Here is a 20,648-nt window from a genome sequence, read left to right as displayed (position 1 = left end):
AATGACGTTTAATCACGAGAAGCAGATTGAAAAATCCCAACTACACAAACTTCGCTGCCGTAAAGTTCGATGGTGGATCTTTACCTCGGTCTCATCGATCTGCTCATGTCTTCCTGTCTGCTTGTCTCACCCTCTCTCTGCCCCCCGCCCCCTCTATGTCTTTTTTGGGAGCTGCTCACCAGAGCGCACGCCCCAAGCCAGCCTTCCCGGCTGTGAGAGCCAGAAGCTGGCAGGAGGAGAGGAGGGAGCACCGCCCCTCAAGGTTCTCTGAGGTATGAGTCCAAACATCTCCAGCGAAGGTTTCTCAGCTCGTGTGGCTAAAAAAAACAATCTTAGGTGGTGAGGCTGGGATGTCTTGGAAAAAATGAAATTATAGTAGTGATTTCTGGTTAAATAATTCCTAATATTTTTCTTAAAACGTGGTGAAATGTTACAATAATAAAAATATAGATTTTAGGAAAGCTCATTTGATTCCGACAACAAAGTGAACCCTGATTAAACACATGGCTTCGTGTATTTACCTGTTTTTAGGACGTTGTGATGATGGTGAAAATATGATTTCTGGCTTAAAAAGTAAGAATACCAAGTGGCTGACACACACGTTATTCATAAAAAAATAAATAATCATCTATAAATATTGGAAATATTATCTTCCATTTGATGAAAAACATGACTCTAAGTAAAAGTACAAAACTTTAACAGTAAAAACTAACTCGTGGACATGTCGGTGCTGCGTTTAAACGCTGCGTAAAGGCCTGTCCGGGAATGGAGTTATGGGGTTAAACTTGCTTTGGGACAGCTTTTACCATTATAGGTTTATTTCAACGGCATAAGCTAAAATCCACATGATACTTAGATCACTGGCTGACGGTAACCGTAGGACATTTTTAACACTTTCAACTCTGCACATTCTGAATCAAGTGTTCCAACAGGAAATGTGTGTTTTGGGCCCACAGCAACCCAAAGGCTACACAGTTCGAAGAACTGCTTCAAAACAAGAAAAGAAAGTTGTCAACTGAATTTTTCATGCAGTTTTTTGACAAACAACAAATTTATTTCACAATATTCTTAAGACTGGTGATATTTGGAGATTTTAAAGCGTTCAAAAACAATTGTGGATTTTAAGTTCCCACACATGGAACTCACCTATAAACTATTTATATGACATTTCGCTCCAGATGCTCTCAGGGGAACAGTCGAGAAAGAAACGTACCAAACAAAAAGCAGTATGTTTTTTTAAAAGTTTAAACTCCAAGTCTCCTTGATGTGGCTGAGGTTGTCGTCCAAGGTCACTGCTGCCTCACAGATGAGCCGCATACACGACATGTGAAGAAAATATACAAAGTGTAAAGCCCGGTTTAAATTTTCCGTTCCGACCCACAGGGTAAAGAAAACAGCTCAGGAGTTTACGTCAAACCGCAACAATTTTCCAGGGTGTGAACATTACGCGCATTTACGCACGGAGGATTTCCATTAAAAGCTTTGACATAATCCAGCAGGATGTACTGATAATGCCGCATCTGTGAAAATCCCTCTGCACATAAAGAGTTCGGGAGGTCGGGTCACTCTTGAGTGTCGCACAAAGATGCAGCCGATACGTACAGTGTCTTGGAATCGTGCATTAACTTTAACAAGCATTGCATAATTAGCTTTATTTTATTTTATTATAGTCCTTTATATCCTGCAGAGGCCATGCAGTGGATCAGCAGAAAACCAAACATCCACCCTCGACATCATAATTAACATGTGGTTTCAATGGAAGCAAACTTCTTGTTTTCAGTAAAAAGTTATTTAAGTATCTAAGGGCTAAATGTGGAATTAGCTCCTTAATGTTAATCTGTGTTGTGGGACATTAGCACGTCATAGGTATAATTATTGGGGATGTTTTTCTCAGCAAAGTAAAGAGAAACCTTACCCAAACAAAACACCAGTGTTACTATAATATTTCCCAAGGAAATTAAATGTTTACCTGTGTGATTAACTATTAACTGTTGTACTTTACTCTATATATATATATATATATATATATATATACAGTATCGGTTACTGTGAACGCTGCAGCAGCTTCATTAGAGGACCTCACTCAGTGATTGACAATAGAGGAGGAACCAATTAAAGCACTTTCGAAAATAAAAACTGAGTTTGTTTGTCTGACTGATTTTATTAATTGATGAAAAAGCAGCCATGTGCAGTAATACAGAAAATTGTAGATGTGATACATTGAAATGCATGGATGTGAACCTAATCGTTGAATGCTGAATCATAATCGAGTTGTGAGGCAAATGAAGAAGCACACCTCTAGTGTATGATGGCCAAAATGGCCACTAAATCCAAGATGTCCGACTTCCTGTTGTGTTAATCACACTGGTGACATAACTTTTTGTCCGTCCAGTCATGATACACAGGTGTACCGAATTTTGTGAAGATCGGTTAAACCAGGCAGAATTGCTGTGTTTTAGGGGTTCTCTTCGGCCATTTTGCCACAAGCATTTCCAATTACTCCAGAATCCGCAGATTTTACCCAGGCCTGATGAGCCTCCGAAGTCTGGAGAGTTTTCAATATGTTCAAGCCTTCAGCTTTGCTGTAACCTCTTTGTAACTCTCCTGAAGTTTTCTCCAGTCCGTCTGTGAACTCAGTCTTTTTTGTTTTGCAGAGCTGGATATTGAGGTCAGCACTGAAACTCTTCTCCAAGCAATTCAAAGAGCTCCAGATTTGGATTTAGCAGATTCTCTTTCTGACTGAGTTCTCATGCCTGCTCACTTGCCTCTAAAATTATGTGTCATCTGCAACCGGGTTGTCATCTGCCACCTTTAACTCAATTTTCATTGTCACCACTTCCTCATGGGCTCCTGATAGTCATCGTACAGGATCTTCTGCAGTTCTTGTCTGCTCTTCTCTTCATTCTCATTTGCCCTCAGCTCACTCAATTACTGCTCTGCTGAGTAAGTCTGAAATGATTGCGACCAGCCACACCAACACTATGGATAAAGTTAATCAATAATATATAATATAATATTTTCAAATGCATATCAATCAGTCTATACAGTATATACTGTTATATTTCGAGTTTTATTTAGTTGATCTAACTATGGTTAGCTAGCTAGAAAAGAAGCTATAGCTAGAAAATAAGCTAGCTAGCTAACAGCTAGTTACTATTGTACATAATTCTCTTTCTCCCTAATAATGGTTTGTAAAATAAGACTTACATGCTACAGATGTGCAAAAGCAGCTGTGTGATATAAATGCTAGGTGTTCCATAGTGAATACACACTATGGGTCATGTTTGACCCATGTGTGTAAAAGTGATGTAGAAATACAAAATGTACGTTTATTTATAAAGTAAGAAAGAAAAAAAGGGAAAACAATTGTTTGTGGTGATCAAAAACCAAATTTTTAATGAATTCTTAGAATATTACATGATCAAATTCATTTATTTAAAAAATATATAGCAAAGAAAAACTCATGCATGAAATAACACAGGAAATGAATATGGGTCATATTCGACCCATGTTGTGCATTAGAAGGGTAGTGATACAAAAATGATTTCTATTAAAAACCAAAGGAATATTTTAAATAAGGATTAGAGATGGTAAAAAACAAGTTAATATGGGAATACATGAAAAACTGAATGATGAAATTCATTCACTGCAAAGATGTAGAAAATACAAACTGAGCTGGGTTAAGCTGAATGAATAACACTTGTTTGTGACTGACTATTTAACTCCAGCCAGACTTTATATAAAAGAACAGTTCATAGGAATCATCAAGCAAATAATTCATTGTTGTCGGTTTGCTTTGATGTCACGGAATCTATGACCACTGACACCCGTCTAATGACTGATGCAAAGAACAGATCTGGTGATAGCACCACCTACTGCCCAACGGAGGTAAGCCTCGTTTTACAACTTTAATTCGATCATTAAGCAGAACAATAAGTACTTTTTTTAGACAACTTGGAGTTAAAAACAAACAAATGTTTCGTTGAGGATCATGACGTGATTTTTAAACGGAAATGAACTATTGACTCAAGTTCTTATGTTTTAATTGGTCACTTATTATACCACCAACATAGATAGTATTTACATTACGATACAAGTGAGGGGGTTTTAGGCAGGAAAGTTGCCTTCATTTTAAATTATTTTCACTGAAAAACTTTTTCTATTCGAAGACAGCCTGTGTGACTTTTATTTGTTTTATAAAAGCCGGATGTGATGGAGCACGAATGGTTTTGTGTTTGTGCGCAGTCTTTTTCTCGCAGTTTTATTGCGGGTGTGTGGCTGATGGGAAGCAGAGAGCGGATTTCACTGTTTAACACTTGGCTCGACTGCACTTCAGTTTCACACCTTGTGACAAACCTACACAGTGTGGTTCCAGGAAATAATTAGTTACCATTATTATTATTATTATTATTATTATTATTATTATTATTATTATTATTATTATTATTATTATTATTATTATTATTATTATTATTATTATTATTATAAGTAGTAGTAGTACTAGTAGAAGTGTTTTTCTGACCTTTCTTTACATAATAAATATTTCGTTTGTATTATTAACATTTGCACTTCATCTGTATTCGCCCTATTAATAGCTGGAACTTGTGTAATACATTCCATAAGATATAAAAGTTTTATGTGATAGTCTTTTTCTTTTCAAAGCTGTGGGATGAACGTTTGTTTTTCTTAAAATATAATTTGATATTACAATTCTTTTATCATTCCAGGGACGTGTATTCAGAAACAGCTGGAGTTGTTTTTTCTTCTAGTTTTATACTTCAAAGTAAAATAAACCGTGCACACATCAGCCCGTGTGTTTTTCAAAAAGAAGTCTGAAGTTTGTACCAGGATACATTTCTACAGTGGAACCTGAAGTGAAGCAGGTGATTGTACTGCCATCTAGTGGCGCCATTGAACCAGTGTAGTATCTGTGTACTATTCCAGCTGCCCAAACATCACTCACTCATCATTTTAATCACACTCTGAGTTTCAAGTCTCGAAATTTCATGTTGTTTTTGTGCTAAAGCTCTAAATGTGCGTATTTTTATATTGTTGTTGCCTTATTATTAGTTTAGATTTTTATGATTGGGCATTTCCTGCCTTCTATTTTTAGAGAGTGGCAGGAAGCAAATAAGAGCGCTACGTCACTAATGTTTTTTTTAAGACTCTGATACACCCCCACCTCTCTCGCTCTCTCTCTCTCTCTCTCTCTCTCTCTCTCTCTCTCTCTCTCTCTCTCTCTCTCTCTCTCTCTCTCTATCTCTCTCTCTCTCTCTCTCTCTCTCTCTCTCTCTCCCCCCCTCTCTCTCTCTCCCTCTCTCTCTCTCTCTCTGTATCTTACCCACTCTTCTTCATGGGTATGGCCACCCAGCTGCTCCATCTCTCCCATCCGCAGACCACGTGACCCACTTCTCCCGCGTCCTTCACTGGTCCATTCAGCATGATGGCTGCGGATGCTGCGGATGCTCTCCTCCGCATCCTGCATCCGCGCCGCCTCTCCATCTTCCTCCTTGCCGTGTCCACCCTGTCCTCCGCGCCGGCCCCGGCGCAGGCGCTGCTCGGCGTCCGGCCGGAGGACACGCAGGTCGGAGCGCTGTCCGTGCAGGACGGGATGCTGAGGGCGACCGAGGGCACCCGCTTCATGCTGAGGGTTTACTACTCCGCAGCCTCCGCGGAGCATCCCAACAGCCTGCACGCCACCGGCAGACCCGACAGCGCGCCGGCCGCTCCGTGGATCGCGTTCATCGAGGAGCCGGGCGGGGACAGCAGCGCGGACCCGGAGGAGAAGCTGAGCCCCGGAGGGAACCCGTGTGAGGAGGAGAGTGCCCGGAGCTCGGATATCGAGCTGCTGGGTTCCTTCAGATCCACATCGAGTCACAACTCAGTGCTGGTGGAGCTGCTCGCTAAAGACCTGCGCAGAGGCGAGGTGATCAAATACTACTCCATGTGCGCCTTCGATGGAGTGAGGTGGGAACACTACAGGACCAGAGACTTCTGGTTGGCGGTGGTGGAGAGACCTCCAGATGCAGATGTGTGGCTCCAGGCGGGCGTGTCGGTGCTCCTCTTGGCGCTGTCGGCTCTCTGCAGCGGGCTGAACATCAGCATGCTGGCCCTGGACCCCGTGGAGCTGCGGGTCCTGCAGAACAGTGGCACGGAGAAGGAGCAGAAGTACGCGCGGAAAATCGAGTCAGTGCGTAAACATGGTAACTACATCCTGTGCACTGTGGTGCTGGGCAACGTGCTCACCAACACCTGCTTTGTGGTGTGGATGTGCCAGATTTTAGGAATGACTGTTCTCTCAACTACCTGCTGCACTTTGGGGATCTTCTTCATCGGTGAGATTTTACCTCACTCCTTAGCGTCCAGGCACAGCCTCGCCATCGCCTCCAAGACCCTGTGCGCGACCCGCCTGCTGATGCTGCTGTTCTTCCCCATCGCCTACCCGGTCTCCAAGCTCCTGGACTTCATGCTGCACCAAGAGATCAGCAGCTTCTACACCAGGGAGAAGCTGGTGGCCATGCTGCGCGTCACGGACCCGTACCACGACCTGGTCAAGGAGGAGCTCAACATCATCCAGGGCGCGCTGGAGCTGAGGACCAAGACGGTGGAGGACGTGCTGACGCCGCTGTCCGACTGCTACATGCTGTCCTCGGACTCCGTGCTGGACTTCTGCACCATGTCGGACGTGATGCAGAGCGGCTTCACGCGGATCCCGGTCTACGAGAACGACAGGTCCAACATCGTGGACATCCTGTTCGTGAAGGACTTGGCCTTCGTGGACCCCGACGACTGCACCCCTCTGAAGACCATCAACCAGTTCTACAAGCACCCCATGCACTGCGTGTTCAACGACACCAAGCTGGATGTGATGCTGGAGGAATTCAAAAGAGGTGAGTCCCTTTCCATTGTTGACCTCTGATAAACCGAGTCAATGAGGTGTCACGTGATAAGGCACAGGCACAAGGTTTCCTCCTCAGAGTCTATTCAAGACTTCAGGGGAGAAAGCATCCCTCCATGGACACACAGTGGGCCTAAACCTCTGAGAACCATATGTGAAATCTGATATAGTGTCACACAGTGAGCTTGGTTCAAGCCGAGGTTAGAGGCTGCCATGGAGCAGGATGGGGTTAGGCCAGCTCAAGAATTTATGTAGTTAAAGTAATTTTCCCAGGACAACAACTCTGTGAACTTCATCTCACCCCCATCACCCCTTTCCTGAGTTTTCCTTCAGCAGACGAAGAACACCACTGCTTTACTATGATAAGCATCGCTGCTGATAAGTGTGTTCACATTGTAACTGTCTCTCATACACATGATAGCATCTGTTCACTGCTGAGCAGAAAGTGTGTCGCTCTCTCCAGGGACTCCATTCAGTTCTGCATGATAACATTGAGTGGGATTCTGAATTCATGCTCTGTATGAAGTCAAACAGCTCAAACTGCTCCTCTGACAGCTCCATGTGGTAAAGTGGAGACATACTGCGACACGCTGAAGCCGCTGGAGCAAAGGTCACGTAAAGATTTCATTGACATGGGTCGATGCTGTGGGGGATTAAGATGTAAATCTGTTTCATTGACAAAGGAGGCCCGATATATTTCAGCGTTTCTCCGGTCAGAGTGTGAAAGGTGGCACACATGAGGCTGGATCATGAGTTGGATTACCACTCACAGCTCAGGGGGTCATCAAATTGTCCAGCATTGTGACTGATAGCTCTGTGGTCCATGAGATCAGGTTTGGAAAATAATGGGGGGAAAGGTCGCGTCAGCCGTCACCTTTAGATTATTGGTGGGCACCATATTGTCAGCCTGCGGGGACTTTGAACATCCTCCCTCTCTGTGGGTCGCTGCCATCCAAGCCTGCAGAGAGAGCCATAAAAAATTCATCTCCGACCTTTTTCCCTCGCTCTCCACTTGGCTCTCGTGGATTAAAGGCTCCTGCTGCCCAGGAAGCCATGGCTGGAAGCTGTGAGGAAGCCTCACTGAGAAGGGTGAGGGCCAGGGGTGAGGTCAGTGTTAGAGCAGAGGAGGAGAATGTCACCAGTAACTGTGAACATGCTGTGCAGAGGGGAAATTATATATGGCTCTAATTTATGCACTTATGCTTTGATGTTTTATGAGTAAACTAAATCTGGTGCAACATTTATTAGGGTGAGACATTCCATCCTTTTCTTAAGTAAAAGTGATTAGGTAATACACCACTACAAAAACTCTCCAATACAAGTAAAAGCCATGCTTGGTTAAATTTATTTGAAGAATTATTTACTTGAATGGAACTCACCTCCGCCAAGACCCCAAAGTTCTGTTAAATTCAATCAATCTGCACCAAATTAGACAAACTCATAACTGAAAGTGATAAAAACAAATTCCTGTGTCCACCCCTTGATCCAGTAATGCACCAAAGTGAAATGGGCTCTTTCCTTTTTACATAACACTTCCTTCCATCGAGTTTCGTGGAAATTCGTCCAGTAGTTTTTGTGTAATCCTGCTAACTAACAAAGAAACAAACCAGCCAGCAAACAAAAGCCAACACCCAATCTCACTATGTTAAAGAAAGTGGAAAAAAATAAGCCTGGAGTTCTTTCTTGGTTCATATCCCAACCCTCCACAAAGTTTCATAGAAATCGGTTGAGTAGTAAGTCCAGCTAACTAACAAACAAAACGCCCATGAAAACACTGGAATGGCTCTAGGTTCAGCACCTCTGCTCACGGCCAACAATCCCCTTAAATTACACACACATACCAACACATATAGATATGATCACCCTAAGTATAGCATCAGGATCCACTAATTATTCTCCCAGAAACTGGTGAAAAGTAAAAACAATATCTTCCATAATGTTGAAGAAAGAAAGAAATCCTAAAAAAATACAACTCTGCTTAAAAAAATGTATACATTATGAAATACACAAATCCAATACTTTTATACTCATCGTATGTGGCAACCATAATCATTTTACAGACGTAATATGTGCATGAGGAAAGCTGCTGCAATGATATAAACAATGCATGAATCCAGTGCAGGGTACTGTATGTACGATATGGCTGCAAATATGCAGAAAACACAGACGGCAAATAAACACAATCATATGCACGTATATTGTGACTGATCTAAAACAAACACAAGGAGCTCAAACATGAACTGGAGGAGCCTGGGAAAGTGGGGGAGCGGAGACATTTGAAAAAGGAACATCCATGGCCGACCCACTTTCGCCCCGGCCCTGTGTGTCTGCATGTGTGAGTCTTTTAAGTGAGTGTGCGTGTGTCTGCGTCTGAGTCAGTTGTGTGTGTGTGTCCTCTTCTGGAAGAGTGTTATGTAACATACAAATGATGTCATGCAGTTCCCCGGCACGGTGGCAGCTGAGGGCACGTCCACCTCTGACTCACCTGAGCTCTTCAGACAAGCTGACCTGAGGAAAAACCTGGTCCACCTCAGCCAATCTCTCACAGCCACAGTCTCATGTTTGGAGACGGCCGCCTGTCGGTCAGTCAATCAGGATTCCCCCCCCCCCCCACCCCTCCCCTTGCTGCAGTGGATTAAAGCATTTGATCCATTTTATCCCTTGGCAGTGATCCCCTCCCTAAATCGGCCGATCTCATGTGAGCCGCTGATTTTGTTCGACGGACAGAGACGGTTTATGTGTTTCTGCTGAAATCTGCGTCCTGCTGACGTCATACATTCGGCTAGATAACTTATTTGGTCGTGGAGGTAGTGACGTAAGGAAAGCCGCGCTATCATAACAAAGCAAGAATTTAATTATCTACATATCTTAATGCATAATAGTTGATTTAAAAAAAAAGAAATTCTATGGGTTGAAAAAAAAACCTCTACATGCAACACAGCCAGTTCCTGCTTCAGAAAGGGAAATGGTCTCGGCCATTGTTCCGGTTTTCCTGTGGTGTTTGGTGGCGACGTTGATTTCCTGTCACAACTGCTTTATCGTCTCGTTCCACAGACGCTGCTGGCGAGTTGTGTGTCACCGCATCTGGCAGGCTCGTCGTGTTCACCCTAACGCTGACTTGAGTGGGAACAGGGTCAGCTCATGGATGTGTAGTGTGTTGTGGTGTGTGTGGCATGCGTGTAGTGGCGGGCAGTGTAGTCAGAAGATGCAGGCATCCCCAGGCTGATTGTGTAATCGCAGCATTTACATAATGGGCCAAGATTTCCAAACTGTCAAAGTGTCTCCAGACTAAATCCCCCAATGTCCACTTACTTTTTCGTCGGAGTCTCTCACAAACACACACACACACACACACATGGAAAATAATTACATATTCAAGCCCAGAGACAGACCCCTCCTGTGTTTACAGCCTGTCAGCTCCTGTTGGTGTATTAATGCTGATTTTCATCTTGACTTCACAGTTCCAGTTGGAGGCTGTTGAGTCATACTAGTTTTTATTAATCCTCTGACGTTGCCTCTACATTGCCTCTCTGTTCAGCTTTCATTCTCTCCTTTACCTTTAACACCGGGCTGGCATTTTGAAAACACTTTTGAACTCACTCTCTCCGTTTGCAGGTAAATCCCACCTGGCCGTGGTGCAGAGGGTGAACAGCGAGGGCGAGGGAGACCCCTTCTACGAGATGATTGGCATCGTCACGCTGGAGGACGTCATCGAGGAGATCATCAAGTCTGAGATCGTGGACGAGACGGACCTGTACAGTAAGTACAAAGTGTAAACATGCTGATTATGAAGCTCTGAGGTTTTAAAAGCCACCGTTGCATTAGCTTTGAATCAATTTTATTTTTTTCCAGCTCCCATTCTGAATAGATTTTTCCTCGGTTCGTCACAGCCGCTGATTGAGTTTGTTCAGCTCTGGGTCCTGTCACAGCCCATTGCGACTGTGACAAGGAGGAGACGACACAGGTGAACTGTTGCGTTTAACAGGATATTTATTAACCGAACAGCCAACAAACAAGTCTCCACAAGACAGACAGAAACGGCTGGAAGCTACTGGGAGAGACCACCTCGTCCCAGAGGCAGTGTGAGAGACCCCGGGAGACGGATCCGCCAGGCCTTTTAAGGGCAGAGCACACCTGGCCGCGGTGTGCTCTGATTCCCCCCTGACGCCCACTCCACCTGTAGCTCTGGACGATCCGGGGTCGTCACACCCCCTCCCTTAAGATGGGGGTCCTCCTTTGGATCCCCAAAATGTTATTACAAATTTGAATTACACACAATTAGTTCTCTTAATGTCAGCTCCTCCGACATCCATCTTGTAATGATCCGCAATTTTAATTTTAATTGATCACGCGAACAGTGGTTTAATAACTCCTCTGACGGAGCCCTCAGGAACTCATCCACAGTAGCCATGACTGAAAAACACAGCTAACCTGCCTGAATATGAACAAACAACTCTGTGCACCGGCGGTCTCACTCCCAAGCCGTACACAGCAACACGTCACTGCAGCGCTGTCCCGCTGACTGCCTAACCAAAACGGACTAAATCTCCCCCCTAGTCTTCAGGTGCTAGTTGTGGTGGGTACTTATGCACTGAATCCCGCAAACCCGGTGAAGCAACCAAACTGGCGACTCCACCTGCAGCCTCGGACGTGCTCCCTAGACAACTGCTCTTACCACTTTCACACCACACTACAGAACCCCCAGTGAACTCCAAAGGAAGTCCGCCCTTCAGCCTAACCGGGACAGAACAGCAGCAACACGGAGAAATACAGAAGCAAGCCAATTTACAATAGCGTCAGTTCACCTACCCGAACATCTCCTCCACAACCAAACTACGCCGCTCATTCACAAAACACGAGGCGCACAGCTGACTTGGTGTGTGACGTCAGACAACACTCACACATTACCCGATCATTCACAAACGCTTGAGGAAAAGCGTATCCCGGACGAGACCCCATTTGTCACAGCCCGGCTCGCGACTGTGACAAGGAAGAGACGACACAGGTGAACTGTTGAGTTTAACAGGATATTTATTAACCGAACAGCCAACAAACAAGTCTCCACAAGACAGACAGAAACAGCTGGAAGCTACTGGGAGAGACCACCTCGTCCCGGAGGCAGTGTGAAAGACCCCGGGAGACGGATCCACCAGGCCTTTTAAGGGCAGAGCACACCTTGCCGCGGTGTGCTCTGATTCCCCGTGACGCCCACTCCACCTGCAGCTCTGGACGATCCGGCGTCGTCACAGTCCGAAACATCATGGGGAAATGTTCAATTCAACAGAATATTTATATAATTTATATCGGTCATTATAAGGGATGTTATAGTAGAGTTAGTACATTGTAATTTAAAGTCTTTCTTCTCTTCTGTTTCTAATTAAACTATTGATCCCTCCATCCCACCCCTGCTGTTCCTTCCTAATGCATAATTAAATCATGTGAATAAATGTCCCGGCCTCACAGATAATCACCATAATCCGCTCATCTTTAATTGGCTGGAAGGAAAGGCTCTGCCTCCACAGAGCGGAACTCAAATGCCAATATCATTTCACATCCAATCTGCTCCACACTTTGAGTTTCACTATTTACATCGTGGGAAAAAACTTATATAATATGCTTTTTATTAACTTTGAATTATATGCTTCTAAAATAAAAACCTGCTCCAAGAAGAAAGGGACGTATAGTTATATTGTGTGCTGCAGTTTTAATTACATGCAGATGGTGCGGAGCGGCCTCTGTCATGTGCACGTGTGTGGTTGCACAAACCCTTCTATTGTGTGTGTGAGTGTGTGTCTGCACGTGCATAATTATGTGCGTATATATGTATTTAGAGCAAAGTGGGAGCTCATCTCTCCAGACTTTGCACTTCAGGCATTTATAGCACCAGCTGTTCCGGCTGCAGCTTTGATGCATTTAATACTATATCATTTATTAATGCTCCTCATCTGTGGAGAATAAGTCTGTTTATCAATGAGAGGTGTGTTTGCAGTGCGCAGGATAATCTCACGCGATCTGTATCCGTAAATAAAATTACCGAGAGAAATCCTTTCCATCTGTGGTGTTAGTTAGCATGACGCATAAAAAGCTGCATCAGCTAATAAGGTCAGTGAGACCTCAAAGTCAAAGCTAATTTGCTGTAGTGCATGAGAACACTGTATTTATCTGGATTATCTCACAAACCAAATTAATGAAAGAGAAGCACTTTCCCCTCAATCAGCTGTTTGTGTGTTCACAGCTGATAATCGGAACAAAAGACGAGTGTCCACCCAGGAGAGGAAACCACAGGATTTCTCCATCTTTAAACTGGGAGAAAATGAGCTGAAGGTGAAGGTCTCGCCGCAGCTGCTGCTCGCAACCCACCGCTTCTTGGCCACAGGTAGCATTTCATGTGTGTGTTCATGCACGTGTGTGTGTGTGTGTATTGTGTTCAGATGATATGTGAACATTGGATCACAGGATAGAACAGGGATAAGGAGCCATAACAGGGACCTCGGTGTTCTTACTCTGACTCTTGTTTTTGTGCGTGTGGGCTTGTGTGTCTACTTGAATCTGTCTTGCAGAGGTGGAGCCCTTCAGGCCGTGTCACCTGTCAGAGAAGATCTTGCTGCGTCTCATTAAACATCCCAGCATTGTGCAGGAGCTCAAGTTCAACCCCAAGAACAAGCACGCTCCTCAACACTACCTCTTCCAGAGAAACAAACCCGTCGACTACTTCGTCCTCATCCTGCAGGTAAACCGACAAAAAGAGTGTGAAGCTGTGTTTGGTATTGTTATAATTATTATGTGTTGCTATGTGGGAAGCTCCATTAGACGAGTAATCAATTCAGAACTCACACCATGAGGCCCAGACCTTAATGTGTACATGGCCTTGTTAATGTTGCAGGGGCGGGTGGAGGTGGAGATCGGAACGGAAGCTCTCCGCTTTGAAAATGGAGTTTTTTCATATTACGGCATGCCAGCACTCATCCCACTGCCTCTCGGTAAGTAAGCGTGCACATGAAGCGATATGGCTCAATAACTCTGGGGCACTCACATTGAGCATGATGGTTATGATGACGACAGTAACAGGGAGAGATCTGCTCATAAAGCTAATGCAGTGCAGGAGCTGCACGTGTTTTTACAGTCTGAATCCCAGCCTGTGTTTGTGCAGCATCACTCTGCAGCAGCAGCAGCAGCCGTGGGAAGTAAGTAATTAAAAGAAGTGATTTCAGAGAATTTCCCAGTGGAAGGACATGACCTGCACAGGATTACATGAAATCCAGCTAAGACTGCAGCGCAAGCAGAAAGTCTGTCTCTGTCTCTGTCTCTGTCTCTGTCTCTGTCTCTGTCTCTGTCTCTCTCTCTCTCTCTCTCTCTCTCTCTCTCTCTCTCTCTCTCTCTCTCTCTCTCTCTCTCTCTCTCTCTCTCTCTCTCTCTCTCTCTCTCTCTCCGCCTCTCATGTGTGATGTTCGGGGGGGAACTTAAAGCTATTTGAAGACCCCATTAAAAATCCCTTCATCTGTCTTTAGGATACTGAATTTACTCCTCAGCAGCACCTCATACTGTTTTAAAAACTCTCTCTCTCTGAGTCACTGCTTCACAATAAGCAGCTGGTGCTTGGTGAATGGATAATTTTAAAGTATGTTCGCTGGAAATCTATAGTTGCCTCTGAATTTTAGAGTTTTCCCTCCGCTCTCTTTTTTATGTGTTGCATCTCTAAAAGCACGATTCTATATAGAAAGAGATTATAATGTTAACAGTGTGAGAGAGGGTCTGTCAATAAGCGGCTGGTGTTGAAATAGGTAATTTTAGTGTGAATCAAAAGGGAAAGTAGAGAAAACAGTATTTTATTTACATTTTATTAACCCTTGGAGAAACACTTGGAGACCTTGGACAAAAACTGGAAAAATTAAAGAGCATGTTGCATTAGTAATGATGCATGAATGACCAAACTGCAAACTACTGACTATTTTCTTCTTCTGCTCTGTCCAGGTCACAGGTACAGTGGTCTGAACCAATCAGATTCATTATTGAGTGGGAGCAGCTTGGGTCAGCTCACTACAGGAGGAGGGATCTATTTACCAGACTACTCCGTTCGACAGCTCACGGACCTGCAGATCATCAAGGTCACACACAGAAAAAGCTTCATGCCGTTGTGTATATAACTAGAATGACGCTCAGTACAGTCTCCGTATGAAACTTTATTATTTGGATCTGCAACAAATTGCACACACTCATAAATATCAGTCTCTTAAACATGATTTATTTTTCCTTGGGTCATGCTTCATGCCTCCACAAAATGTCATGGAAATCATTTTCCTAATTTTGTGTAATCCTGCGAACAAACAAACAACTAAACAAACTAACCCAAACCATAATGCATACGAATACATGACCACCTTGGCGGAGGTTATCTCACTACAATTAAATGTATAATTTCCTGCTTGAGGAGGGGAACATTTGAGAGCACCAATAAAAACAACTGCAGCTCTCACAGCTGAATCTTCAAAATTCCCCCAAATGCTAACTCTTCCTCTGCTGCAGCGTTTCCCTTTGAAATGTCTCAATCGCAGTTTCTGACTGAACGCAGACATCCTGTCTCTCTCTCTCTCTCTTTCTCCCTCCACTCTCCCTTCCTCTAATCACTGCGGGTAATTGTGCTCCATTTGAACCATGAATATTCTAGCCTCAAATGACGGATGTGCCCTCTCACTTCACCTCTCCTCCCCTCTCACTATTAGAGTCAAAGTTTCCTCCTCGTCCACGCCCACTGCGATTGTCTACTGTAGTCAGCCGTGCACGTGCAGATCGGATGCTGATGAATATTTGCTTTCTGTATCGCCACAGATCACCAGGAACCACTACCAGAACGCCCTGATGGCCTCCAGGATGGACCGCTCCCCTCAGACACCGGACCCATTGGATCCTGATGCCAAAGGGAGGCCCTCGGGCCCAGAGGTCCGCTCGCACAGCATCGCCCTCCCCCTCACAAACACACACACTCGGATGGGGCTGGCTCGCCTTGCACATCTCCACCCCCCCGGCACCCTGTGCAACACGTCCCGGCTCAATGAGAGAAACCGTATCGTGCGTAAGTAGAGAAGCTTAACAACAGTGTGGTGATTATATAAACTATGCCATGGAAATGTCAACTGTTTTCTCTTAATAGGATTTAATAATTACTGATAGAAACTGACACAAAATAATGCTCATCAACAGCCTGATGCATCATCCTTCAAAATGTACTTTCCATATTTCCCTTTGCTTATGGAGCAGTACAGCACTTAACCTGAACAATTGGTGTATTGTTGTATTGTCCCTGAAATGTAAATGATAATCCAGCTCCATGAGGCTCAATAAGAATTTTCGGATTCATGCTGGTAGAGGTTTATTTTGAAGAGGAAGAAAGAGGAGATTCAAAGAATCAAACACACTGATGGAATGATTCATGGGCCAGGGGCCAAGAACCTGTCTGAAAGGACCAATACATGATTGATCTAAAGATATGATACTCTGCAGCAACCTGGAAAAGTATGATCTGATGACAAGTTGGGCAGCTGTGGTTGAGGGGTAGAGTGGTCGTCCTCCAACCAGAAGGTCGGCGGCTCGATCCACCCCATCTGCATAACGTATTGTCCATGCAATAATTGTAAGTTTGCCAAATGTAAAAGTTTAAGAAAAAAACTGTGGCCCTGAGAGCTCAAATAAAGCGAATGGAGAAAACATCATCAATTTGTCAACACACGTGTGACATAAGGAAAATGCATAAACCCGCAACACACCAACCAAAACATACACAAAACTGTCAACACAGCCAAATACTCAATATACTACCAAACATTCACAACACAACCAAATACCAGCAACACACAAACCAAATTTTACACAACCCTGCTAAATACTCGCAAAACAGTCAAATACTTACATTACTAACAAATACTAACAACTCTGCCAAATACTCACATTACAAGTGAAGTGTTTTGTTTTGTTTGTGTTTTCTTAAGTTGCAGTGCTTTGAGCTGGTAGGGCCACCGAACCAAGGACTAATACCAACCTTTTCAAAACAGAAGATTAAAATCATGAGAAAATGAATGAAGATGTTGAATAATTAATCAAAGTTCACACACGATGAAGTCCCTCAGGTCACAGTTCAAACATTAGCTCTTGTCTACATAATTATATAGGATAAGAAATAGCACAGAAGTTAAAAATAGCCTAAGACAAATAGCAGTCTATATTTAAGATTTCTGCAAAGGAAGAATCTATAACTTGAACACAGACGGAGGTTCACTCACACAAAACTGGTGCAAATGTGGCATCAGCCAATCAGTACTGGTTTCGAGGCTTAACGGATTTCCTACACACCATCTGTCTTACACTGAGTGTAACATGCAACCCACTTTGTGTACGTTTGTGTTAGCGACATTAAGGACAATTATTGGACAGATATTTCTGTTGGTTGTCGATGGAAACTTGTCAGGTTATTGTTGTGGAAATTTATCATGAGATTTTAAATAATGAGTTTCTCAGCCTGTTGTTTGAAAGAGGAAGTGGTAGGCGAGCCACAGATTTAGCAGCAGCATTGCCCCGAAACACCACATCCGTAGCATATATATGTCTTGTACATTTGAAGATGTGAGGAAGTTTCTGTTTTGCCAAAGGGCGTCAAAATCATTACACTGAATACATATCTGGAGTCAGTGTAGGGTTTTACCAGGAGCCAATTTGCATACTTCCATGCTGTCTGGGCCGAGAGGTTATGAGGAAGAGAACTCGAGAGGAGAACACCGTTATCTGAACAAACAGAAAAACCAACACAGTTAGTACCAGAGACAGGGTCACGTGAAGAGGACCAATCAACATAGAGAATCAAGTCAGAGTTAGAAAGAGGTTCTTCAGAAAGGTCATGTTCTTCCCCTGTTGTTCATAAAAACATTGGATTAGTCTACAACTGAACAATATTGGACACATTCAGAGAATCATCGGGAAAAAGCAAAAACAGAGATTCATAAACGTGATCTGGTGTTTTCTGTCACATGTGAGGTGCAGTGCAATGAATCAGGGTGCATAAATTCAGAAAAGGGGGGACAAGGGGCTGCTGGGGGCAGTCTTTTGCCCAATGTCCTTGACCTGAGCCTCCTCCATCGGTTGTAGTCCAGCATTAATTGGATGTTAAACCTAATATTTTCAACCCATAACTGTTTACCACTGAAGTAGTTCCCACGGACTGATAAACAGTTAGCTCTCTACCTCCCTCTATAGGCAGAGCTACAAACCAGTTGTTATGTGGCTATTGCAACTGGATTACAGCTGATTTGGTTTTATTCTCTCTTCACAGGCAGTAAATCTGATGGGCAGAGGAGTCCCAACGATTCCGTGTTCCTCCGCATGGATGAGATTCCCTACATTCACGAGGACAGACCAGAAAGTTATGTAGAGGATGGTTAGTGCTTAGTCCTGACATGGTAAAAAAGACAAAAGTCACAAAAAATAAATAATAATAAGAATAATTAGTCATAAAATATGTCATAAGCCAATATTTTTTTAATATATATTTATTGCTGTGACAACTTCTCTCCTGCAGTGAAATGTACCTTTTTGGGCTCTATACCTACCTCACTATAGGTCTGTTTTGTCATTTCCACTTCAACCTCTCCATCTTGCTCATCTCTTTTCAGATGTGCCTGCGGAGTCTCAGCCGTCCACCTCTCCTCTCATCAGCTCTGTGTCTCTGTCCAGCTCCGAGGAGACGATCGGAAAGAAACTCTTGCGTAAACTCAGTGAGTGAGACATTTGTCGCAACGCCGACGCATTGCCAACGCGCTGCCGCCCACACACATGCCGTCAGATGTGCCCAAACTTTTCTGTCAGGCATAGCAACAGCAGCAGGTGTATCTTAGCAACTGGTTTTGTGTCGCGTCCCTCGGCTGTGAGACCTGCAGAGCAGATTCTCCAGATGCATCTGTCCTTGTTGGCTCGGAGACGGTGTGACTAATTTATTTCTATTCATTCATCTGAGGGCATTATTGACGTAGTTTGATAAATGTGGCTTTAGTTCAGAGTAAGGCAAATATAAAGAGAAGAAAACTGCTTGGCTTTAGTTTCCGGCAGCTATTTGAACCTGTGATGTCCTGAATTACAGCTTGTTCTCCGTTTCTAGGTAACAAAAGGAGGAAAAAGTCTCGGGAAGGAGATTACAGTTTGGAGGAGGGCTTGGAGAGACCACCGGTGACGAGCTAGCACAGCGGCAACGAGGAAGAGGGACAAAGCCCACATCTTCATCCTCGTCATCCACCTCAGTAAACAACCGCTCCTCCGTAAACTCCCTCCTCGACTCTCAGGAGACTGAGCCATCCTTATCCTCTCTGCTGTAGACACCGATAATTCTCAGGTCCCCACAGACCCACACCCTGTCCCACCTCTGCCTGACGTCTCACCCTTGATGAGTACTTGGACTTATTGGATTTATCCAGCCTTACTCTGGACTGCACGGATCCTAGCAGGTTTTACTCAAACGTTTTGTAGTTAATGGGGAAAACAGTGTCCACTTTACCTTTTCAATGGTTGTTCTATTCATAACGTTCACATTCAATCATCTCCATTCAAGACATACGTGTTCCTGAAACTGATTCATAGCTTGCAATTTAATTTAAGGAGATCAATCATCATGGGCTTTAAATATTTTACTTGAACAATGAATACACAAGTATTAATAATGTTTCACTATGGGGAAGTTCCCAAATACTGGAATCATGTCTGCACAGGGAACGTTCCTAACGCTGCCACGAGGCTGCCACTGCCAACACAGCCCGACACACACATCAGCCTCCCGACAAGAGCACAATTTTTTACACCCAGTTAAAAGAACAAAGATATTCTTAAAAAGCCATAAATGAATTACAGCTTGAAAGACGCCCTTGTTGTGCAATGACCAAGTGTTGAGAGGAATGCACAATCCTGAGACAGAAAAAAAACACAATTTCTTAATTGATTTCTTATACAAGTGCCAGAATTACTAAAAGTAATATTTCAGATAGCAATATATATATATAAATAATATAAGTCAATGTAGAGACTGTAAAATGCTTGAATTCATCACCGCAATACCACAGACTAAAGTTTTCAGGACCCAACTGCAGACACTCTTGCACACAGATGAGACAAATGGAAGACAACAAGGGCTGGAGTAGACTAAAATAACTCAGAGCAGGGAGCTGGTCCAACAGAAAACTCACAGGAGCACAAGAGGAGCACAAGGGAACACCGGGGAGAACAGAACAGACAAAGTGACAACGAGGACTCGGAGCGCTGCGGCTCAAATACACGGGGGAGGACGGGATAATTGGGCACAGGTGGATCTGAAGAGAGAGAAAATAGACAAAGACAGCAAGTTAAACACCCAATTATCACACAAGATAAAAGATATAAAAATAAAACAGGAAATATTAAGAGTTAGTCTGAAAGTCCAAAGAATCACTTTAGAAGTCCCTGTTGAGACAGATCATGACTTACATGAATCTCTCTTAACTTCAATGCATGCGTTTTATTTACTTTGTTTTTTGACTGTCGTCCCTTTAAAACTCACCCTTCTTTCTGTGGATGTAGCTTTATAAACACAGTCTCAGTGTTCATCGCTCCACCATTTTCTTCATCTTACCACAATTCAAAGAAATCATTAGCATCCCTTTTAAATGGAATTTTAATTTCTTACCACTAGCTACCACATTAGCCACTTGTCTGTGTACAGTTCGTCTCTCACAGGGTCTGTCAG

At 43.7% G+C, this 20,648-nt stretch overlaps 1 protein-coding gene across 1 annotated transcript; it reads left to right on the top strand.

The window, feature by feature from the left end:
- Positions 1–5,443: 5,443 nt before the first annotated feature.
- LOC133020778 (metal transporter CNNM1) lies at positions 5,444–19,117 on the top strand. Its single transcript, XM_061087486.1, has 10 exons — positions 5,444–6,890; positions 10,514–10,657; positions 13,134–13,274; positions 13,459–13,628; positions 13,782–13,878; positions 14,870–15,003; positions 15,725–15,968; positions 18,216–18,320; positions 18,556–18,657; positions 19,038–19,117. Exons 1-10 carry the CDS (start codon positions 5,444–5,446, stop codon positions 19,115–19,117), a joined length of 2,664 nt encoding a protein of 887 aa, XP_060943469.1.
- The last annotated feature ends 1,531 nt before the right edge of the window (positions 19,118–20,648 follow it).

Source organism: Limanda limanda, chromosome 15, assembly GCF_963576545.1.
Source record: "Limanda limanda chromosome 15, fLimLim1.1, whole genome shotgun sequence".
NCBI classification, from domain to species: domain Eukaryota; kingdom Metazoa; phylum Chordata; class Actinopteri; order Pleuronectiformes; family Pleuronectidae; genus Limanda; species Limanda limanda.
The sequence above is the reverse complement of the archived record's forward strand: the minus strand, read 5'-3'. Positions and strand labels throughout refer to the sequence as shown.